Source organism: Cucumis sativus, chromosome 1, assembly GCF_000004075.3.
Source record: "Cucumis sativus cultivar 9930 chromosome 1, Cucumber_9930_V3, whole genome shotgun sequence".
Classification (NCBI taxonomy): Eukaryota; Viridiplantae; Streptophyta; class Magnoliopsida; order Cucurbitales; family Cucurbitaceae; genus Cucumis; species Cucumis sativus.
Genome location: NC_026655.2, coordinates 6,942,829 through 6,967,618, shown reverse-complemented (window position 1 = coordinate 6,967,618; position 24,790 = coordinate 6,942,829). Strand labels below are relative to the sequence as shown.

Sequence of the window (24,790 nt, the reverse complement as noted above, 5' to 3'; positions counted from 1 at the left end):
AATTATTTTCTTAAAAATGTTTTGAATCTTTTTATTTGGTGTTTCGAACTATCAAATTCAAGGTCTTATTAATCGATCAATGAATCAGGGTATTGGTGTGACATGCCCTATTGAGGGTTCGAGGGCAATGCTCCTAAAATTATTTGTATTTGATACCAAATTTACATGTTATTTGCAATTTTGACTTTAAGGTAATTCAAAGCTGTAGTGCATACCTTAGAGATGCCTCCATTAAGTTCTATGAATTTTCTTTCTAATAATAAGCTGCTTTCTCTCTGCTGTGGACATAACTAAGCTGAAATACTGTTAGTACTGAAAATGTGCTACTTTTTTCGGTTTAATTCAAAGCTAGTTCTAGAATTTTACACGATTTAAATGAGACAACCCTCCATTGGAGCGCCTCCACAACGATTTTCTCTGTATTAATTTCTTGATTCCCTACCTTTACTGCTTTGTATTTTTGATTTATTGAGCATTGAGACTCATCTTAGCACATTATGATCAGTGGCTAAGTTTCTCTAGCTCACGATAGGATGAAGTTCATTTAAACTTGGTTGTGAAACTTGCAATGTTGTTTGGTGCTGATTTCATTTAAGTTCATTAATGTTGGATATACTCGGAATATCTTTTAAATTAATATTAATTGACACAGTTAAAGCCATAAAAATTAGATTAGAAAAAAGTTGAATAATGCATGAGAAAACCTCAAAGCCTTCAAACTTTTTAGTAGAAAAAAAGAAAGGTTAGAAAGTCAAAAAGTATGGCAGCATGCAGCATTATTATATTAGACATTAAGGGGGAAAGATGGCTTTGCTTTGCTTAATGGTTGAATTGAATGAATTGGTTTTTCCAAAAGAAAATAAACAGAAACCATGAAGAACGATAATTGCTTTGTTAGGAAGTGGTTTCTTCTTTGAAGTCGTCTGTCACTTTTCAAAAGTAGACTATCCAATAATGGTAGTCAACAAGTTTTACTTTTTTTTTTAAATAGCCAAACAAATTAAAATGTTTGAAAAAGCACGTTGTCTATCCATATTTATTATTATTGTCATATTTGCAATATATAAAAGAGATGTGGTATATGAACAACTTTTTTCTAAAATAATTTGTCATCTAATGCAATTTCCTTTAAATTTTAACATCAATGGGTGACTTAATGGTATCAGATAACGTATAACATTCATGGTCCAATGATTGAACTCCATTGAAAAGATATAAAAACAAGCTAAACTCATTATAACTATTTTACTTATAGGTCAAATCCATCATATATATATATATATCTTGCTATCTTGCTTTCACATCATTTCATAATTATAAGATATACTTGGGATAAAGTAAAACTAAGGAGGGATAATTCTGTAATGGACAAGTCATTTGGAACACATGAGTTGAACTGTAGTCTTCAAATTGTCTATACATTTGAGAGCGCAAGAAATATTGATGAAAAATGCTGGTTGAAAGGGCCTTGGGAAAGTGATGGAACTATTATTAAACATGAGAAGTACATGGTATTTGTTTAGCCTCTCAAGTGCATTTTTTTAATGCACAACAATCCAACATGAATGCATTGGCCATTTCAATTCTTGAATCATTTTTCAAATAAGAATCAATAACATCCAGTACATTTCCTGATTGCCAATTTCTCCATATACCTACAAGTACAACAGTTATAACCAGCAATCGTATTCATTATCTAGTCTAATAATGATACTAGAATTGAAAATGAACTTGTACATACGTAGCTAACACGAGTTTCTACAATCTCTTCATTGGTTCTTGAGCTCGATTATTCTTTTGTCCAGTCACAATCTCTAGAACTACAATCTCTTCATTGGTTCTTGAGCTCGATTATTCTTTTTTACAATCTGATTTTTTTTTTTTTTTTTGTATCTCCTCGTGTTTGATTATGCAGAAATAGTATCTCCTCGTATTTGATCATGGTTATGGAGTTGTTGAGGCAGGTTGTGCAAGAGTCGGGCATAACGTCTCCTCTGCATAGACCAATAGTATAGGCTTTGTGGTGATGGCCGTAGGAGAAGTTGTAGAGAAGGCATAGTCGATTTGACGGGTGGTTAAGGTGGAGAGGAGGTGGTTCCAGATTGGCTTTGTAGCTGTTATCCGAGATCTTGCTGAGCCATTTAACATGTGGTTGCGATGGCAGACGAGTATAAACCATTATGGTTGCAGACACTCTTGAATATTGTTTGTGGGTATGATCATTCCATATTTGAGATTGGATTGCTTATTATTTTATAATTGGAAATTCAAATTAATTTATTCAATTAAAATGATTACTATTACTATATTAACTTTTTTTAAAACAACACCATTTTGGTTGGCATCCCTTACTTTTGACTTTGAGGAATAGGTGTGTTCAATCACTTGTGCTTTCAAACACCCAATTCGGTAACTAATTAAGTATTAAAGAATAGGTTTAAAACTAAATATTCCCCTTTATTATAAAAAAAAAATTCACCAAAATCCCACGCTGAAATTTCAGTAATGAATGGAAAAGAAAAAGAGTGATTTGAAAGTGGTGAGGTGCTCATCTCATGAGGCATTGAAAACCTAAAAGAAAATAAATCACATTGAAAAATTTGGGATGCCACCACTCTTTTTTTCACTTTAGTACAACATCACTCACCAACTATTTGCTCTACATATATCTTGCAGACCATAGTATGATGGTATTATATATACAGAGATCACCTTTCAACATGCATTAATGAAAATAAAAGTTTCTAAACAAAAAATTTAACCTTCAAGCTTATTCAATTTCTACCACTGATATGTGGATAATCTTTGGCTAAGAGCTATTTTGTTTGGTACTTGCATTCATAAAGAAAGATGGCTGGGAAGGTTTAGGAAAATCAGTTAAATCACCGTTGATCATGAGAAGTGCAGTTGCCATTTTTGGCCTTTCATCAACCTTTTCTTGAATGCATAGTAACCCGATATGAATGCATCTTGTCACTTCACTTTCTTCTTCCTTTTGTATCTCAATAGAAGGATCTACAATATTCAACGGAGTTCCCTCCCTCCAATTTCTCCATGCCTACATATAACAATTCAATTCATATTAATACAACTTCTAGAGGTCGTGTCATCTTTCATCCAAGGAAAAAACATTATACTTACATAGCTTATAAGAGGGTCTTCTATGTTTTCAACGTTGTTGTAAGTTCGATTATTTCTTTGTCCAGTCACAATCTCTAAAACTAAAACACCAAAACTAAAGACGTCCGACTTCGATGAAAGATGTCCATGCCTTACGTATTCGGGAGCCATATACCCACTTAATTTAGTAAATAATGTAAAGAGTTAGTATATATATATTGAAATTAACAAACAACTTTTATTTATATATTAGGTAATGTACTTACGATGTGCCTATTATTGTATTTGTATCACCATGTGTTTGTTCGGATGCGAATAGCTTTGCAACACCAAAATCTGTAATTTTAGCATTCATTTCTATATCTAATAAAATGTTACTGGCTTTTAAGTTTCGATGAATAATTTTGATTCGAGAATCTTCATGAAGATAAGTAAGTCCTCGAGTAATGCCTCTTATGATTTTGTAGCGTGTTGTCCAATCTAAACTTTGACGCTTGAGTGGATCTACGTGTTAAAAATGAGTTGTTGGAGATTAAAAAAAAGGTCCAACTTGAAAAGAAGAAACCAACGCAAACAAATACAAAGAAGGAAGGATGGTATTACCGAAAATGAAATTATGAAGGCTTCCATTGTGCAAAAACTCATAAACGAGAAGCTTTTCATTTTCTTTGAAGCAGAAGCCCAAAAGCTTAACTAAATTCCGATGGTGAAGCTTAGAAACCAAAACCAGTTCGTTCTTAAACTCAACATCTCCCTGTCCTGAAGCTTGAGAAAGCCTTTTCACCGCTACGATTCGTCCGTTTGGAAGCTTCCCCTGTTAATAGAATCATACACAAAAATTGAGGAGAAAAGAAGGAAAGAAAAGAACTCATCATCTGCTAATTTACAAAACTACAACCCTTATGATTAATTACCTTGTAAACTGCTCCAAATCTACCTTCCCCAACTTTATTTTCATCTGAAAATTCATCTGTTAGCTTTCGAATGATGTCGAAATTGAACTGTACGAACCCCATGGTCGTCATATCTTCCTCGGTTCGATCTATCATTTCAAAACATAAGATAAATGGAAGGGAACTGGAGACCCATTAGGAATGAGTTTTTAAACACACTGTTTTGATTGGTTTAATTAAAAAGGAAATCTAATTTAATCAGCTTACATTCTTCTTCATCGATCTTTGAGCTACTTTTTCTCACACCTAAGTACACGGCGATCGTCAGTAGTAAAACTACAACAACAACCACTGGCACAATCACAGCTATGAAAGTTCCAGAGAGTTCTCTTTTATTTCCTGAAAAACAGAGTATAGCAGTTACAAGGCAAACAAGGAAGAAGGGAGGAATTCAAATTAATGGGAGCTTGAACTAGATCCAGAAATTTTATATAGGGGCACTAAATTTGGTATTTGGGAAAGAAAATTATTATTTGAATTCGCCCCTGGTTGAAGTACTAGAATTACCGTGGTGGGTAGTTCCGTTAAGCAGAGGAGGAACAGGGGAAGGTGACGGCGGTTGCAACGGCTGCGATTGAATGATAGGGAAATTTGAATATCGAAAAAGACAACTGGGTGTAACAACTCTGCCCCAAAGGTTTCCGACACAGCAGTCTTGGATCATTGGCAGAGCCTCAGTCAAGCACTCGTTGCACTGCCTTTGGGACAAATCCGGGGTGCACTGGGCAAAACCATAAATTGTGGGCAAATCTGGAAGAGATGTGTTCCCTGTAGAAAATTTCACACGGGAATTGCCGGTGGAGGCCTTGGGTATGAGACTTGCAATCAGACTACTAGCGACCTGGGTGAAACGTTCTGGATACGACGCATTGAACGGATACCCCACAGGAATAGAGGGTGAAAGTTCCATGGAGCCGAGGATGGGGCGGTCGGAGTAACGGAGCATGCAATTTTGGTACCATCCAATGGCTTCCTTTTGGGTCGGACATCGCACAGGGAGAAGATCTCTGGAGTCGTTGAGGCATTTCCGGCAAGTCTCAGGCGAAACGTCCCCTCTGCAGAGCCCGATGACGTTTGCTTTGTTTTCAGCGGCGCCGTAAGAGAAGTTGTAGAAGCCATAGTCGATACGATGGTCGGTGGTGAAGGTGGTGAGGAGGTGGTTCAGATTGGCTTTGTAGGCAGCGGCGTCGGTTGTGTGGTTGTTTTTGGTATCGTCGACGCAAATATAGTTGGAGAATCTGGGCTGAGCAAATGCGAGAGGAGGATGGTTAATTAGTGCCAACGCCAACAAACTCAGAGTAATGGAACAAACAAATGTTGTAGCAGCCATTGTTCTGTTGCTCCTCAAAACCTTCAAATTGTGAGGCTACGCCATTTGTATCAAAACATGTGGAAAATTTAAATGGAAGAAATTCCATTAAATACTTTCAAAATCAATTTAGCGTAATTAGTACTCTCCTTCTTATTTCTATTATCATACCTTTATAGACTTGTTTTATAGTTTAGTTAAAATTGAAAGTGATAAGTTCTATTAACCAAAATTAAAAGTTAAAAAATCTATTACAAAGAAATGAGTGTAAATAACAAAATTGCTAAAATTATTTACGATAAACTTCTATGAAAGATAGGAATCTATAGAAAGATTTGTATGTGAATCATTTATTGAATATGAAATTATGTTATATTTTGTAAACATTTTGATTCATATTCTTATATTTAAAAATAATTTTTAAATAAGTTAAAAAGCTGGTGTGAGAACTCACAAAATTAAGAAACTAAACTACCTTTCATTTCATTGAATACTACTCGGGGAAAGATAGATTTTCGGTTGAAATTTTGAGATATATTTTTTAAAAAGAATTAGTTATGTTAGCTTAATTAAAGTTTATTACATAAGATTGTATGGTTTCACCAAACTAATGCATTGTGATCATCAATCTCATTTTTATGAAAGATGGAGCTCTTTCTTTGCTACATTTTTAAATTTTCAATCAAAACTTTCATTCCCAAAAGAAATTGAATTAAAAAGAAGAAGAAGAAGAAGAATAACCCCACATAAGATATACCATCTTCGATAGAATGGAAAGATAGCTTTTCCAAGGAAATTAAGAGAGAGGAAAAAGAAGTCTTTTCAACAAGTGTGTGTTCCCTACAAAACGTTACTCTATATTATTGCTTTGATTTTCTTAGTCATTGTTGACTTAAAAAAAATTTACATTTCATTTTCTTAAAATTCCTTTTTTTTTTTTTTAATTTTAATTGATAAAGATAAGATCCCTTTGAAGACCAATTCTTACACTAGTTATTATTATTGATTGACTGATTTTACCCTTGGAGAATAATCACAAACAATTGAAAGTTAGTATAGTCTTCTATTTTACGTCTTAAAAAATAAAGTATAATTTTAAATTTTGTCCATAGATATTGATAGACTTTCATTGATGACAATGATAAAAATTGATAGAATATAAAATTTTGATTATCTTATTAATCGTTCCATTTTTTTTTCTATTCACAGCAATTTTTCTCATATTTGATTCGAAAGAATAAAAAGTATGTGGTGAATTTATTTTAAATAGATAAAAGTGATTTTAACTTCCGTCATTCATAAAAAGATCTAGATTTTTTTTAAAAAATAACAAATTTTACAAAATATTTACAACTTATACCAAATTCTATCACTCATAGTCATTGATATGTTATGATGATAGAAGATTATTAATGATAAATCCAAAATTTTGTTATAGCTCGTAAATATTTTAATTTATTTTACTATTTTTAAAAATACCCTTAAAAAAACTACTTACAAAATATAGTTAAAAAAAATTAAATGAGTTACAGAGAATTTGATGGATTTCGATAAGTTTTGTCAACAGTTTTAATATTTTGTTATTTTTTAAATTGTCCAATTCAAATTTATATATGGTGTATTTTTTAAGATATAAAAACAAATTAAAATATTTACAAGATATAACAATTTTTTTTTGGATCTAATAAAAAATGATAGACTTTTATCCATAGGCTTCTATCAATGTTATTGATAGAAGGATATCAGTGTCTATCAAGTATTTGTTATTGATAAAATCTGAAATTTTACTCATTGTAACAATTTCGTCAAGTTTGCTATTTTTGACAATTTTTCTTTAAATTTTTTTGAAATATGATCTTAAATTACTAATTACCAACTAAATTAAATCCATGAGTAAAAAAATTTAATATTATATTATATCATATCATAGGATGAACTTAATAGACTAAAAATTAATAGTTTGAGATTCGTGACATAAAATTTTAAAATATCAAATTTATTAGACATAAAATTAAAAATTTTAAAATTATTAAACACGTATATGAGAGAACTTTTAGACGGACATTTTAATATTTATATTTGTTTTACCTCCTTTCACTTTTTTTTATTCAAAATATTATTATATGAAAGAACTTAGTTTCTTACTACACTACAAAAGTTTTCTTAAAAAAGAAAACTAGAAATTCATAAATATGAAATTAGGTATACAGCAACCAACTATCTTCATGTGAATTCATGAAGATATGGAAAATTTGATCAACAAAAAAACAAAGAAATGAAAAGAAACCTTTGGTTGAATTAGTCGTTGGAGGCTTGAAATTAAAAGAGACTTTGATGTTTTCCATTTTGCAATTGGTCTTCGTGTGCCCCGTGGAAAACGCTGCTTAGACAACAGTGGGTTTCTTTTTCTAAGTCGTCGGAGACTTTGAAAAGAGAGTATTATATTAATTTTGGATATGTATGGACCCTTTGAAGACAAGAACCAGTTGGAAGTTCAAAACAAACATTAATTTGCAGTTTCCTTACGCCAATTCTTCTTACCAAACTTACGTGTTAGAATGCTCAAAAAGACATATTTGAAAGCCATTTAATGTTGTTTAGGCTTTTGAGATGTAGAATTATAAAATAGAGGTATGTTTGATAAATGTGAAAAAGGAGAAAAAGAAGAAGAAGATGAAATTAGTTATTCAATATACACACATATATATATATATATATATATATAAATCAAGAAAAGTGTGAAAATAAAGTCCTTGGATAGATGTGAAAAGTAGAGAAAAGAATAGAAAATATAAAGTATCAAATCAAATGTGAAAGCTAGATAAAAGAAGAAAAATGAATAAAGCAACTTGATAATGTTGAAACTTCAGCAATGTTTAGATGAGTGCTTTAACGCCAACTTATTAAAGTTGACAACTTACCACGACTTCACAAAAAAAATCAAGAAATTGTAATAAAATAATAAAAAAAATACATATGAAAATTCTCAATCCTTTGTTTTAGTTTTCTCACCATTGTGCACTAATTCAGTATATCCACAAAACATGTCACTCTTTATATCACAAGTAGGGAGGTGTCATTACATGGACACTAATTATTGTTTATACTTTATTTTTCTAAAAACTTTTGCAAGATAAGTTTTACAAAGAATCCAAAATTAGACTCATAATTACTACTTTGATCTTAATATATACCTCCAATAACGAGGGGAATTGCTCATGATCCTAATAAATTAATAGTATTAAAGTTATAACATAAATATTTATTCATAACTTAGTCAAAAAGGTAGGGACTATTGTAAAAAAATTATCAAAATCATAGGGTCTTCGGTTTAATCAAAGTTCTAAAATGATAACAATATACTTTTACTTTCTTCAAAAACCAAAATTAGGAAGGAAGTTGTAATACAAGTTATTTCAAACCTTTTACAATTGGACAAAGAGATCATATATTTACCAATTACATTTTACTGACATGTAGCTCCACTCATCATACAACTTGCTATTACATCTCTTTCTTGCCCTACTATTATTATCTCATAACAACACCACGACCTAATTTAAGGTAAAACTATCGAGGATATAACTCAGTAATTGACAATTCGTTCACATCCTGAGTTGAACTATGATCTACAGATTGTCCAGACATTTGAGAGTAATTACTATTGATAAAAAATGCTGGTTCAGAGGGTTTTGGAATAGTAGTAGAACCACTGTTAAGCATGAGATGTACGGAAGGCATTGTTGGCCTCTCAAGTGGATTTTCTTGAACGCATAACAACCCAACATGAATGCATCTAGCCATTTCAACTTTTGAACCACTTTTCAAACATGGATCAACAATATCAAGTGCGTTTCCTGATTGCCAACTTCTCCATGCCTACAAGAACAACACTTACAATGAGAATTCACTTCCATCTACTCTTATAGGCTAAAATTTCACCAAATAGGAAAAGAAAAGGCATAAAATTTGTACTTACATAGCTAATAAGAGACTCAGAAATATCCTCATTAGTTTGAGCTCGGTTATTCTTTTGTCCAGTCACAATCTCCAAAACTAAAACACCAAAGCTAAATACATCTGATTTGACTGAAAATTGACCATGCCACGCATATTCTGGAGCCATATACCCACTACATTAAAGAGTGTCATACACAAATTTAGTTAGTGGCTCTTTCACCACATAAAATGCAGCATGAGATAGTTGCTACCAATACTTACTAAGTACCGACAATTTTTCTCGTAGCTCCTCGTGTTTGATCATGTTCAAATAGTTTTGCCGTTCCAAAATCAGAAATTTTGGCATTCATCTCTACATCTAATAAAATGTTACAAGCTTTAAGGTCTCGATGAATGATTCGAAGTTGAGAATCTTCGTGAAGATATACAAGTCCTCTAACAATATCTTCTATAATATTGTATCGAGTTTTCCAATCTAAACTCTCACGCTTGATAGGATCTGCATCCACATTTTTTTATATTCAAAATTAGGAAAGATATACAAATTTTGCAAAAAGAATCATAAGGGGAAAAAAAATCTATTTAGGTAATTAAATGAAGTGGGAGAAACAGAGGAAGGGGTTACCAAAGAGAAATTTCTCAAGACTGGAGTGCTCCACGAACTCATAGATGAGAAGCTTTTCATTTTGTTTGAAACAGAAACCCAAAAGTTGAACTAAATTCCGATGTTGAAGCTTAGCCACCAACACGATTTCATTCTTAAATTCATCATCTCCTTGGTTTGAGCCTTGAAATAGTCGTTTCACAGCTATGTTTTGTCCATCCGGAAGTCGACCCTGCCAATTAATTTCATCAATTAAATTGGGTCTTCAAATTGTCGTTAGAACTTGAGATTACCTTATAAACAGCTCCAAAACCACCGAGCCCAAGTTGATTTGCATCAGAGAATCCATTGGTAGCGATTCTAATGGTATCAAAATCGAACTGCAAAGATGCTACATTTGCAATTTCATCTTCACGCAGATCAACGAGTCAAAAGTAAAAAGTTAAAACACACACACAAATGAAGCTTGTAGAGAAGTAAAATTGGGTATGAATTGGACTTTGAGCTTTACTTTTTTTATTTGAATTTCTTGCCCTTAAGATGATGATGATAATTAGTAGCAGGGCTGCTAGAACAACCACGATAATAGGTACCAAAATTAAGACGAGTTTCCGAGCTTTGTTTCCTGGAAAAAATACAGAGTAATTTCCAATACGTTATGAGACAGAGACAGAGACAGAGACAGAAAGGAAAGGAAAAGAAGGGAAAGAAAATTGCCTCGTGGAGAAGTATTATTAGTAGTTGTTGTATTTGAGAAACTGGGGGGTGGGGATGAAGCCGGCGGATCCTGAAAGAGGCGGTTGATGTCAAATCGAATATTACAACTGGGTTTCATAATCCTAACTCTTGGGACCGTATCATAAGCATCTCGAACTTGTGCAATTGAAGCAAGCAGGCAGGTGGAGCAATCATCGGAAGTCAAATCAGGAGTACACTGCACAGCCCCAGAAAGAACAGGGAAATTCGGGACAGCAACTCTTCCAGTGGCATACTTCAAACGGGAATCACCGGATGCAGCTTTAGGAGTGAGTTGTTGAAGCATATCAGTGGCTAACTGAGTGTACCTAATGTCCGAAACATTACTGGTCACGGGCAGCACCACAAAGCGAGTGGGGGAAAGGTCCAGTGTGCCGAACAGAGAGCGGTCGGAATAACGAAAGATACAGTCTTCGTACCAAACAATGGCATTAGTTTGGGTGGGACAGTTACCGGTGAGAAGGGTTATTGAGTTGTTGAGGCAGCTTTTGCAAGATTGAGGCGAAACGTCTCCTCTGCATAGACCGATAGCATAAGCTTTGTGGTCATGGCCGTAGGAGAGGTTGTAGAAGCCGTAGTCGATTTGATGGGTGGTGAAAGTGGAAAGGAGGTGGTTTAGATTGGGTTTGTAGGGACTGTTAGTGGTGTAGTTTCCTTCTGAATTATCGCAAAACCATCCGAGGTCTTCTTGGGACATGGCCATGCGGTTGCGATGGCAAATGTATAGGAAGAAGAAGAATAGAAAAGGCAAGAAGAGGGAAGGGGAAGGGGAAGAGTTGAATGTTAACCAAACCATTTCTGCTTGGTAGCACTCCGGAATATTGTTTGTGGGTATGTGAGATGGGTGCGGTGCTTATTTTAGAAATGGAAATCCAAATCCAAACACGCATTCGGCCAACACTAGTTGACAAGCAGAAAAAGAAAAAGAAAAAGGCGGAATGATATGAACTTAAAACGAATACTATTTTCCATAACTAAGCTACTAATTTGTTTGAAAAGAAAAGCATGAAAATGAAAATAAAAGAAGTTGAAGTCAAAGTTAATTTGGAATGCATAAGTGATGGTCAATATCTCCGTCTTTCATTTTTGTTGGTTGATGTGATTTCTATTTGTTTCAGAAAAACCCTCATAAATAAGAGAAAAAATAAGCTATCCTCAACCTTTAACCCAATCGTCAACCAGTTTTAAACATTGAGAAAAATAAGTTTCGGTCATTGCCTTTTCTATTTAGTTCTTATATTTTAAAATGATATATATATTTAGCGCTCATGGTTTTATTTTTGTTTTAATTTAATCTTTCAATTTTACTTTAAATTTTGAGTTTTGCTCTCTATAATTCAATATTTTATATCTTTAACCTTAATTTTCATTATTTATTCACTCACAAACATTCGTGTCCATGTTTATAAATTAATATCAATTATTTAGTACTATATATTAATTTTAATTTATTATTAGATATAAATACATTATTTAGATTAATAAATTTCAATCAATACTTTTAACCATACGATGTCTATGTGTTATTATTGTTAATTATCAATATTTTAACTAATTTAACAGTTATTATGTTCAGTTAAAAAGTATTATATATTTTATCTTTTACTTTATCAACTAAATAACTCATTAACATAACAATGAATTAATTTTGGTTAAATTTTTAATTGATTTGTATCATTAAGTTAAGTAATTATTTTATTTTACTTTTTACAAATTATGTTGAATATTTATACACAAATTTTTAAGTTCTAGCTATTGATTATCTAACAACAACATTTTAAAATTCCAGATATTTAATATTTACATCAATCAATGAAACAATAAGATAGGAAATGGCCTTCAAAAAGGTGTTTGGATTGAGGAAAATGGCATGGAAATAAAGATGGAAACGAAAATGTGATCATATCCCCTTGTTTGATTCAAGTTTTGAAGCTTCAAACGTGAGAATATGTTATTCTCATCTATCATTTAAGTGTGGGTTTTCTTTAATTATGCTTTTAATTTATGTATTTATTCATTTTTTTTATATATTACTAAAATTAATTGATTTAATCTTCTTTTCTAAAAAATTAATTAATTTAGATTCAAAACCAAATTTATAATTTAAAAAAATTATATAAAATCTAAATTATAATATTTGAATCTAACTACCCTAGTTTCATAAATTAATTAACTTGTAATAATTTATAATTTGAGTATCATTGATTAGTTATAATTCAACCATTTGTTTAATACCACTATTGAATGCAGAGGATATATGGCTCCAGAGCATGTATAAAACGGTCATTTTTCAGTCAAATAAGATGTATTTAGTTTTGGTGTTTTAGTTGAAATTGTGACTGAAACAAAAGAATAAACGAGCTCAAACCAAGGAGGAGATTACAAAAACTCTCATAAGCTATGGGAGTACAAGTTTATGTTTTTTGTAATGCTAGTTTTTTTAGAATTAATATTTCATTGTTAATTATAATTAATGATAAAGATGTTTCAAAATTAAACTATAGTATATATAAAAGCTCTTATATGGATAAATTCTTTTAGTCCATTTTACCCTTTTGATTATAAGTATTCTTACTATTTATTTGATGACAATTTTGTCATTCAATTTCAATGCATGAATAGTGGTAACTCTTCCTCTGTATTTCTCTACCGCTTTAATATTTGATTGAATACTATTTATTACCTTAATTAAGTTTATGGGTAGTAGAAAATTTTGTATCCAATCAATTAAAGGAAGTCTTTTAAAATTCTCTAACTCACACTTTCTACCAATTTATTCAATATAAAAGTATATGGTATCCCCTTGCTTCCTCGAAGCAACAAATGATTGGAAGTGGAGAGAGAAGTGCAAGGAGACAAGAAAAACGAGACGATAAAGATAAATAGTGAATCTATAAAAATCACATCATCGATTAGGAGAAGAGAAAAATACAAGAAGATCGATAAGATTTATTTCTTCGGTATTGGAGATCTATATACAAATATCTTCTTTGATATGCATCTTTTTAAATTATTTTCTCTTATTTTCTATTTCTTTTGAAACTATTTCTCTTTTTGTTATTTTTTTTAGTTATATAAATGAGTAGAATGTAAATTTTTCTTCCATATTATTTTCTTTTATTTTTCTAGTTAAAATGAGAAAGTAAAAGGGACCTTTTTAAAAATAGCAAAATAAACTAAAATATTTACAAGCTATAGCAAAATTTTGGATTCATTACTGATAGTCTTCTATCACTATGACATATCAATGACTATCAGTAATAGAATTTGTTATAGGTTGGAAATATTTTGTAAAATCTATTATTTTTAAAAAATTTCCAAACCAAAAGAGTTGAAACTAAAATATGGTGAAACTAAATTCAAATCAATGATTTTAGATACACATTTTTTAATTTCTAGTTTAAAATATTATTATATAACCTTTATATTTCGTATCTACTATGGACGACTTATGAATATTTGTTACAAACATTCAAATTCTAAAATAATAAAAGACAATATATTAACTATTTAATCTCATAAAAACCTAACATTATATATATATATATATATATATGAATATTTTCTACATCAATTCTCTAAAGTCATTGCTATCATGTTTTTATATATTACTTAACTCTCTTTTTTCTTCTTTTTCTTTATTACTTCTACTTCTTTCAATAATCTTCAATAATATAATTTAAAAATATTCTATAATTTAGATATATAATATTAATTTTTAAAAAGGAAATTAAATATTATCACAATTTGATTCCTAACTAAACTTAAAGTAAAGAGACTTAACTAAAATCACACTTTTAAGTTAAAGAATTTGAAAATGTGTAACTAAAATAATTGATTTAAATTTAGTTTCACCATATTTTATTTTTCAACTCCTTTGGTTGTGTGGTTATGTCTAAATATTAAATTTTTAACATCTAAAATAATACTAATTTTTAAATTAAAAAAACACTCTCTCAAAAAAGATGCTATAAATTTTAGAGTATTGATCTGAAAAGGCATAAAAAAGATATATACTAATTTAAAATAAAAGACCTGTCCATTTTACTTTCTCATTCTACTCATCCATATAACTAAAAGAGAAGTAGTATTTGTTTATATTATTGTTTAATTTAGGCCATTATTTTTCCTATCTCATTCTTAATTAACAACTTATAATTTTCCGGGAGCTATTTTGATTTTCTTTTTCTTTTTCATTGTTTTCTATCACCAACTTATTATTTTACATACAATCCAAAACTAGACTCATTATTACTACTTTGATCTTAATATATACCTCCAAAAAAATGAGGGGAATTGATCATGATCCTAATAAATTAATAGTATTAAAGTTATAACATAAATACTTATTTATAAATTAGTTCAAAATGTAGGGACTATTGTGAAAATTTTATCAAAATCATACAAATTCAATTCCAAGTTCTAAAATGATAAGAATAAACTTTTACTTTCTCACCAAAGACCAAATTTAGGAAGGAAGTTGTTATTTCAAATCTTTTACAATGGACAAAGAGATCGCATATTTACTAATTACATTTTACTAACATAACATGTAGGTTCACTCATCATACAACATCCTATTACATCTTTTACTTGTCCAAGGTATTATTATTTCATAACAACAAAACGACATAATTTAAGATCACACTAACGAGGATATAACTCAGTAATTGACAATTCATTCACATCTTGAGTTAAACTATGATCTGTAAACTGTCCCGGCATTTGCGAGCATTTACTATTGATAAAAAATGCTGGTTCAGAGGGTTTTGGAAGAGTAGTAGAACCACTGCTAAGCATGAGAAGTACGGTAGTCATTGTTGGCCTCTCAAGTGGATTTTCTTGAACACATAACAATCCAACATGAATGCATCTAGCCATTTCAACTTTTGAACCACTTTTCAAACATGGATCAACAATATCAAGTGCATTTCCTGATTGCCAACTTTTCCATGCCTACGAGAACAACGATTAGAATGAGGATTCACTTCCATCTACTCTTATGACACAAAAATTTATCCAAATATAGGAAACACAAAGGCAGAATTTTGTACTTACATGGCTAATAAGAGACTCAGAAATCTCTTTGTTGGTTTGAGCTCGGTTATTCTTTTGTCCAGTCACAATCTCCAAAATTAAAACACCAAAGCTAAATACATCTAATTTGACTGAAAATTGACCATGCCGCGCATACTCAGGAGCCATATATCCACTGCATTAAATAAAGTTTAGTTAGTAGATCTTTCACCACATAAAATGGAGCATGGTATAGTTGCTACCATAATACTTACTAGGTACCCATGATTTTTCTCGTATCTCCTCGTGTTTGATCATGTTCAAATAGTTTTGCAGTTCCAAAATCAGAAATTTTAGCATTCATCTCTGCATCTAATAAAATGTTACAGGCTTTAAGATCTCGATGAATGATTCGAAGTTGAGAGTCTTCATGAAGGTATATAAGTCCTCGAACAATGTCTTGTATGATATTGTATCGAGTTTTCCAATCTAAACTCTCGCGCTTAATAGAATCTGCATCCATAGTTTTTTTTTTTTTTTTTATATTCAAAATTAGGAAAGATATACAAATTTTAATTTCCAAAAAGAATCATAAGGGAAAAAAACTATTTAGGTAAATAAATGAAGTGGGAGAAAGAGAGAAAGGGGTTACCAAAGAGGAATTTCTCAAGACTGGAGTTCTCCACAAACTCGTAAATGAGGAGCTTTTCATTTTGTTTGATACAGAAACCCAAAAGTTGAACTAAATTCCGATGCTGAAGCTTAGCCACCAACACGATTTCGTTCTTAAATTCATCATCTCCTTGTTTTGAGCTTTGAAATAGTCGTTTCACAGCTACATATTGTCCATCCGGAAGCCGACCCTGTCAATTAATTTCATCAATTAAATTGGTTCTTCAAATTGTATTGAAAATTGTCATTAGAACCTCAGATTACCTTATAAACAGCTCCAAACCCCCCTCGCCCGAGTTGATTTGCCTCAGAGAATCCATCTGTAGCCGTTCTAATTGTATCAAAATCGAACTGCAAAGATTCTTCATTTGCAATATGATCTTCACGCAGATCAATGAGTCAAAAGTAAAAAGTTAAAACACACACACAAATGAAGCTTGGAGTGAAGTAAAATTGGGTATGAAATGGACTTTCAGCTTTACTTTTTTTATTTGAATTCCTTGCCCTTAAGGTGATGGTGATAATTAGTAGTAGAGCAGCCAGAACAACGACGACAATAGGCACCAAAACCAAGACGAGTTTTCGAGCTTTGTTTCCTGGAAAAAATACAGAGTAATTTCCAATACGTTACGAGACAGAGACAGAAAGAAAAGGAAAACAAAGGAAAGAAAATTGCCTCGTGGAGAATTATTAGTAGTAGTAGTTGTGTTTGAGAAACTGGGGGGTGGGGATGAAGCCCGTGGATCCAGAAAGAGGCGGTTGATGTCAAATCGAATATTGCAACTGGGTTTCATAATCCTAACTCTTGGGACCGTATCATAAGCATCTCGAACTTGTGCAATTGAAGCAAGCAGGCAGTTGGAGCAAGCATCGGAAGTTAAATCAGGAGTACACTGCACAGCCCCAGAAAGGACAGGAAAATTCGGGACAGCAACTCTTCTAGTGGCATACTTCAAACGGGAATCACCGGATGCAGCTTTAGGAGTGAGTTGTTGAAGCATATCAGTGGCTAACTGAGTGTACCTAAAGTCCGAAACATTACTGATAACGGGCAGCACCACAAAGCGAGTGGGGGAAACGTCCAGTGTGCCGAACAGAGAGCGGTCGGAGTAACGAAACGTACAGTCTTCGTACCAAACAATGGCATTAGTTTGGGTGGGACAGTTATTGGTGAGAAGTGTTATTGAGTTGTTGAGGCAACTTCTGCAAGAGTCAGGCATAACGTCTCCTCTGCATAGACCAATAGCATAAGCTTTGTGGTCATGGCCGTAGGAGAGGTTGTAGAAGCCGTAGTCGATTTGATGGGTGGTGAAAGTGGAAAGGAGGTGGTTTAGATTGGGTTTGTAGGGACTGTTAGTGGTGTAGTTTCCTTCTGAATTATCGCAAAACCATCCGAGGTCTTCTTGGGACATGGCCATGCGGTTGCGATGGCAAATGTATAGGAAGAAGAAGAATAGAAAAGGCAAGAAGAGAGAAGGAGAAGAGGTGAATGTTAACCAAACCATTTCTGCTTCGTAGCAGTCGGGAATATTGTTTGTGGGTATGTGAGATTGCTGTGGTACTTCTTTTATAGATGGAATCTAAATACAAATACACATTCCAATACTAATTCACATGCAAAAAAGAAAAAAGAGACTGTTTGCATTTAAATATATGAAATCAAAATTAAAGTTAAATTTAAATATAAAATTTAAAAAGTTAAAGCCAGAAGTCAAGATTTTTCTCATCCGAATTTCTAATGCATAAGCCATCATATCAAAATGTGATTCTCTCCATTTTACTTTTGTGTTGGTTGTTATCTTTTCTAGTGGTTGGGGGAGACGTGGTATGGTGGTCAATGGAGGTAAGGTGGAGGAGATTTTTCTAATCTAAATTTTGGCACCAACAACAATAATGTCATTGTACTATTATTACATTTAATTATAAGAATTAGTCCGCAAGGAGTGAAATTCACGGCTTGGAAATGTTGTGTGTGAAAATGAACCTTTTTCAACTTTGCATGTTGCAATCGGTCTCTTCAAAGGAAAATGAAACCAATTGCTAACTAAATAGCGTTTCCTATGGGATGAAATAAGTGTTTTCTTTTTCTTTTTCTTTTTCCTTCCTCCTCTTCTATTTTAATTTCCTAGGGTCACTATCTTTCATTCATAATCAGGAAACTATTTCTAGTTCTAACGTCATACATGTTCAAACCTTCAACCATGTTTCTATTGAAGATCACTGCTTTTAACACCAACTTATTCAAGTTCACCATGCACTACGTCTTCACAAATATAAAAATATTACAATAAAATAATCAAAAAATACATGTATTATGAAATAAAGAATAATGAAGCTTAAAATAATAACAACACATAAGATAAGAAAAGAAGTAAACAATAATTGAACTCAATTGTAGTGTATTTTACAAATGTACCACGTACCTTTATTTATAGGACATGTCATGGTATGAATTACATTATGGAACTCAATGAGATGCATGTTACAACATGAAATAAATAGAGAGTTATAGGAAATTGGTAACATATTATATAAAATAAATGCCTCGTTAAAACCTTACTAGAAAAAAATCCGATGGAAAAAAATTCTAATGAAGAAAAAAGAGTACATCAATTTATACATTAATAATTGCCTCATTAAAAACCTTGCTAGAAAAATCCAATGGAAAAAACCATAGTCAAGGGAAAAGAGTGCAATATTTCTACTCCCCCTTATGAATACATCACTTAGTTCTCTAAGTTGTCGCATTTCAACGTTGTGCACTAGCTTTTTAAATGTTGATGTGGGTAATGCCTTTGTGAATAAGTCTGTCAAGTTGTCATTTGAAGAAATTTGTTGAACACTGATGTCACCATTTTCTTTAAGGTCATGTTGTATATAAGAGTTTTGGTGAGATAGACTTTGTTCTATCTCATTTTATATACCTTCCTTTGATTTGTGTTATACATGCAATATTGTGCTCAAATAATATTGTTGCTAAATTTTTACTAAAAGACAAACCACATGTTTCTTGAATATGATGAGTCATTGACCTCAACCATACACCATACGCATTCTCTACTAGCTTCATGAATTTCAAGAATTTCTGTATGGTTCGATGAAGTGGTCGTAATGGTTTGCTTCACAGATGGCCAAGATATTGCAATTCTTCCACATGTAAACAGATAACCTGTTTGAGATATTATTTGTGTGGGTCAAATAAATAACCAGCATCTGCTTAACTCCATTTCAATGTTGTTTTTTTGTTGGAGAAAGAACTATATCTTGCTAATAAATTTACTGAAAATGCTATATCTGGTCTCGTGTTATTAGCCAGATACATTAGTATACATATTGCACTGAGGTATGGTACTTCAGGACCAAGTAATTTTTCATTATCTTCTCGAGGTCGAAAGATATCCTTTTTCACATCTAGTGATCGAACCACCATTGAAATGTTCGATGGGTGTGTTTTGCCCATGTAGAATCTTTTTAAAATCTTTTTTGTATATGTTGATTGATGAATAAAAATTTTATCGACTAAATACTCGATTTGTAAGTCAAGACAAAATTTTGTTTTGCTAAGATCTTTCATCTCAAATTCCTTTTTGAGATATTTTATTGTTTTCGAAAGCTCTTCAAGAATTTCAATTATATTTAAATCATAAACATATATAATTATAATAACAAATTCTGACTACAATTTCTTAATAAAAACATATGAAATTTTTATAATTATTTTGATTGTAGATCCTACCATTGAAATTCAAAGTGAGCCAATGAATGATGAAGTGACAAAATGCATTCATATCGGATTACTTTGCACTCAAGGAGATGTTGATGAAAGACAAAAAAATGACTGATGTACTTCTCATGCTTAAGAGTAACTTGGATGATTTACCAGAACTCTCCCTACCTTCTTTCTTTATGAACACTAGAAGCCGAAACAATTGCTCTTAGGCTTACCCAAAATGAAATATCGTCCATATATATCAGTCAGTGTGTGTTGGTAACTAAAATAAGTCTGAAGCTAAATACTTGTTTTTAGAAGCTTTTTAGTGAAATATGATATATATATTTATATATATGTTAATGAAAGTTTTAAAATCAACACTTTAAGTCATTTTGAAAAATAATTTGAATGATCTGTAAATTTCCAGTAATATGATGTAGCCATCAAACAATGATTTGGCTTGTTAATTAATTAAACCTTGTGTTTAAGAGAATGTGCAATGGGTGGGATATTCAAAATCTCTAATTGGGAAAAATGGCAAAATGTTTAAATTTGATTTTTTTTTCTTTGTGTTTCGTTGGGTGTATAAGTTTTTTTTTTTTTTTACATTTAGATTTAGCCTCTCTAACTTTAAATATGAACAAAAATTCAAAATTCACTTTTTTACATTCATACAAATTCCCTCAAACCATTAAACTTTGCAAAGAACCTGTTTGAAAAAGAACAAAAAAGAAAAGAAAAAAAAAGGATTGTTTTCTTTTAACAAGGTGATTTAAATCCCATAGGGTTTCCAGCAATGTAGTCCCTGAAAACATTAAGGGCACCAAATGTGGTCATCAAAACAGTACTCAAAGCCATCACTATACTAACTGAAAAGATTATGACAGATGCTCTTCCGTGATCGCGAATCGCCTTCTGAACTACTACTAACCCGAGCACGGAAGCGATGAAGCAAATGATAGCGAAGATGATTGCAATTTCAGCATGCTCCATTCCCAGCAGCAAATACTGGCCAGCTGACATTGTAGCCGAGAAGAACACCATGAAGGAGCAAGTTGCAGCCGTTTTCTGTATTTACAAATTTTGGGACATCAGCATAACAGGCAGATGATAAAAGCAAAGTCGAATCATGCTATCCCAAGACTTGCAGTATCATGTCTAAGTCTATGAACGAGTGTCCTCTAAGGAGTTCTTGAACTTCTTTTTATGTCCAACGAGTTTCCAAATTGTAAAAATAATCTCATAAATCACGAAACTTGTAACAAAAATATGAAACTTCAAAAACTTATTAGATATTATATACGACGTCAAGTTTGAGAACTGAAATAAGTTGATCAAAGAGATTATGAGTTGAAGAGATGGAAGAACTTGCCTCAGGAACTATTCCAACTTGAAGAAGGAAAGGGCTTATGAGCATGCCACCACCAATCCCAAACATGCCACCCAAAATCCCAGCTAAAAATGCCATTACTGGGAAGATCAGTTTCTTTGATGGTTCAACCACTGGCCGCGCTTCTTCTAACTCCTTTACAAAGAACATCACACAAGATTAGTTTTTATCTTTTAAAAAGATCTCAGAAATGGAAGTAAATATGTTCTAGCAATCAGATATCGGAGAACTTGTTTTATTCTTTGCACCTTCTGAGAGGAATCTTCAGACTGAGGGCTCTTCTGTTTGTAAAGAATCCAGAGAGTGAAAGCTATGGCCACTGGAACTTGAACCGAAGAGAGAATCCAGTAACCCGTTCCACATGTCTCGATTGGTAAAAGACCCTGCAAAAACAAGAAGAGCAGTCACACAGTACCCCAATTCCATTTTTCTTTTACATTACAAAGGATTAAATTTGCTCAAACATAGAAGTTCACCTAGAGTAAATCATCAATGTCAACGAGGAAGGGTTTGACATGATTTTTGAAGAGTGAAAAGTACTTTAATACTAGTCAAAATTTCAAGGAATTTGTTTACTTTAGTACATAATCTAAATACCACTTGAAAACATTTTCCTTAAAAGTACTAGTTACTAATTTAAACAGTGAATCGACTTCATTCTAAAAACAGTTAAGACAACTAAGGTTTGTATGGTAGCTCTATTCTTTAAAGCCAGTGTAAACAAAGTCCAAGGATATAAAGTTTGTGTATGGAATAAAAAGCTACCAAAAGGGAGTAAAACATGGGACCAAGGGAGTGGCATCAAATATTCCCCACCCAAGTTGCACTATCACCTTGTCACACTCAAATTCGTGGCCAGATAAAACTTTGAATATGCGATGATAAATTCAAAAAATATATAACAGCAATCAAATTCGGTCAATTAAGAAAATCAAGAAGGAAATAAGTGCAAAATTTAAGAAAGTGAATGAAAATAATACAACACAAATTTCCTTGGTCCTATAATAAACTAAAAACAACAAATTATCAATTTCCAACTTGGTATCTGAAGTCAAATATCATGCCAGAAGGCAAAAACGTAACTATACTGAAGGAACGAAATCATTTAATGTTCATCATGTCAGACAAATCTGAAAGTTAGTTTTCAATAGTGGAAAAAGCATCTAATAATGAATATAAAGACATCCAATAAACAATTCATTACTGTGACGAAATATTTGATAGATCTATTTTAATATAACACTTTTTCATTGGGGCTAACTAAATAACATACTATTAAATTAATATATAACTATCTTATTCCAAATTGTCAAATTCACAATATATACTTTTCAAAACAATCAAAGGACATATCAAGATAACTTCTTCAAACTATGAACAATTATGTTATAATCAGACAGAATCAGATGATAGGAAAGTAATATGAATTAACATGAATAGTAAAATCCATACCCTTCCATCTTGGTCGCCACGAAGAAGATAAATGAGATAGAAACAAAACCAGACAAGAACCAAAGCCCCCAATTTCATTGAAGGAAATCTCGATCTACAATTTTCTTGTGTAGGCAACAGAGGTTCTTCAACAAGTTTAGCTTCGTTTTCATTCTGTAATCCATCTTCTAATTTACACCCATTATTCATAAGCCCTTCAGATTCCCTTTCCCAATACACCATCCCACTTTTACAAGTTTTCAAGGTAGACCAAGCAAGAAAAATAGCAAATAAAATAGTAGTAACCCATTCAGGAAACGAAAGGTTGCATATAACTCCAATACTCACTCCTAACAACATGCAAGGTTCAGTTAAAAGAGCAATATCAAAATTAATCAAACATTTCCCCCCTGATTTGGAAAAGAAATTACTCAACACATTCGCAATCGACCCTCCAGTTACCATACAAGCCGTGAGACTTGAGGCTGTTTTGAGGTCAACACCGGCTACAATCGTCAAAATAGGTAAATAAAGGCCGCCGCCGCCAATCCCGCCGGCGCTGGATAAAGAAGCAGCGATAAAACAGAGAACTCCGGCAACTACAATGGGAGGAGAAATGGGAAGATGGGTTTGATGGAAAGGGGCTTGGTGGGTGGTTAGCCATTGTTGGGTTTTGTTAAGGAAGTGATGAATGGAAGTGAAATCGGAAAAGGGTTTGATTTGGTTGGCGTTAGAAACATGAATGGCAAGAGAAAGAACAAAAAAGAGTAAGACGAACTGGGTTTTCTTCATCTGGCGATTATGAGAGAACGAACTTGAATTCTTGGTTGTTAAACTTTATATAAAAGATGAAGGCAAGAAGAGGAATGGAGTGTCGAGAGTGTTCTGTTCCGACTCCCGAGTAGTTACCCCGCAATTTCTCAAACGAAAAAAGATGAAATCAAATCGAAAATGATGGAATTGAATAACGAAATTACTCATATTATATATATATATAATACAAGTTAATGTATTGTAGTATTTTCGTGTGAAGCAAAGGAATAGAAAAGAATGTAATTACAAAATATAATGCTAAGTTTTGTTCATCTTATGACTTTTTGAATACGGATTTGTTAAATTCATATAAAATGTAGAAGAAAGGAATCTGTTAGAGGACTGTTTATTTATTTATTGTTTGATCTTATCGGCTGACACATATTTTTTTTAAAAATATTCTGAAAAGATATTTGTTTTGAAGTAATAGTTTATTTTAGTTTAGATTCTTTTTAGAAAGTGTGTATATATTTTAAAGAAAAGTAATGGTTGAATGAATATGTACATTTGACTTTGTTTTTACTTCTTTTAAACATGTAGTAGAGGCAGGTGGGAGTGAAACTTTAAAAAACTATGGTCATCCGCTTAAAATCACTTTTTCTTTTCTTCTAATTCCCTTTTTGTAAATTTTTTAAAACTATTTAGACTTTATTTGGATATTTGAAGATCTAATTTTTATCAATTCAACATGACGATAAAAAGTTGTCATAAAAAGTTGAAAAGAAGAAAGGTAAAGTAAGAAGAGAAGATGAGATGTGAGTAAGAGAAGTGGAGATGGTGGACATGGGGATTTGGAATTGGAATCCCATCTTCAATTTTGGTTTTGTCTCTGCACTCACCTTTTCTCTATACTCTTTTATTAAAGCTATGGGCTCAAATCTAAAATATCACACAATCTTGTCTTTGCATTGTTCCATTCTTAACAAGTGCCAATCATTCAATATATATTTAAATCAACCCCTTACCTTTTTCTCTTTTTATTTACTATTTCTAGTGCAATGCCAACTTGCAAAAAACTTACACTCAACCTTTTCATTATTAATTATTTGAAAGA

The 24,790-nt window shown here is 32.1% G+C and overlaps 4 protein-coding genes across 4 annotated transcripts; all 4 read right to left on the bottom strand.

Moving 5' to 3' along the window:
- Positions 1-2,436: 2,436 nt before the first annotated feature.
- Positions 2,437-5,528, bottom strand: LOC101215640 (putative receptor-like protein kinase At4g00960). Its single transcript, XM_031887580.1, has 7 exons — positions 4,581-5,528; positions 4,281-4,412; positions 4,035-4,162; positions 3,724-3,934; positions 3,387-3,624; positions 3,142-3,298; positions 2,437-3,058 (listed from the first exon to the last, which is right to left on the bottom strand). Exons 1-7 carry the CDS (start codon positions 5,401-5,403, stop codon positions 2,810-2,812), a joined length of 1,938 nt encoding a protein of 645 aa, XP_031743440.1. The 5' UTR covers positions 5,404-5,528; the 3' UTR covers positions 2,437-2,809.
- Positions 5,529-8,723: 3,195 nt separating this feature from the next.
- Positions 8,724-11,676, bottom strand: LOC101218966 (putative receptor-like protein kinase At4g00960). Its single transcript, XM_031887574.1, has 7 exons — positions 10,664-11,676; positions 10,458-10,571; positions 10,240-10,355; positions 9,968-10,178; positions 9,604-9,841; positions 9,362-9,515; positions 8,724-9,261 (listed from the first exon to the last, which is right to left on the bottom strand). The coding sequence occupies exons 1-7, from the start codon at positions 11,496-11,498 to the stop codon at positions 8,953-8,955; spliced, it is 1,977 nt and encodes a 658-aa protein (XP_031743434.1). The 5' UTR covers positions 11,499-11,676; the 3' UTR covers positions 8,724-8,952.
- Positions 11,677-15,144: 3,468 nt separating this feature from the next.
- LOC116401965 (putative receptor-like protein kinase At4g00960) lies at positions 15,145-18,001 on the bottom strand. The gene is made up of 7 exons (XM_031880497.1): positions 17,067-18,001; positions 16,873-16,986; positions 16,655-16,770; positions 16,371-16,581; positions 15,994-16,231; positions 15,761-15,914; positions 15,145-15,658 (listed from the first exon to the last, which is right to left on the bottom strand). The coding sequence occupies exons 1-7, from the start codon at positions 17,893-17,895 to the stop codon at positions 15,350-15,352; spliced, it is 1,971 nt and encodes a 656-aa protein (XP_031736357.1). The 5' UTR covers positions 17,896-18,001; the 3' UTR covers positions 15,145-15,349.
- A 2,743-nt stretch (positions 18,002-20,744) lies between these two features.
- Positions 20,745-23,960, bottom strand: LOC101208650 (sulfite exporter TauE/SafE family protein 5). Its single transcript, XM_004145042.3, has 4 exons — positions 22,945-23,960; positions 21,741-21,875; positions 21,475-21,627; positions 20,745-21,170 (listed from the first exon to the last, which is right to left on the bottom strand). Exons 1-4 carry the CDS (start codon positions 23,713-23,715, stop codon positions 20,862-20,864), a joined length of 1,368 nt encoding a protein of 455 aa, XP_004145090.1. The 5' UTR covers positions 23,716-23,960; the 3' UTR covers positions 20,745-20,861.
- Between the last annotated feature and the right edge of the window lie 830 nt (positions 23,961-24,790).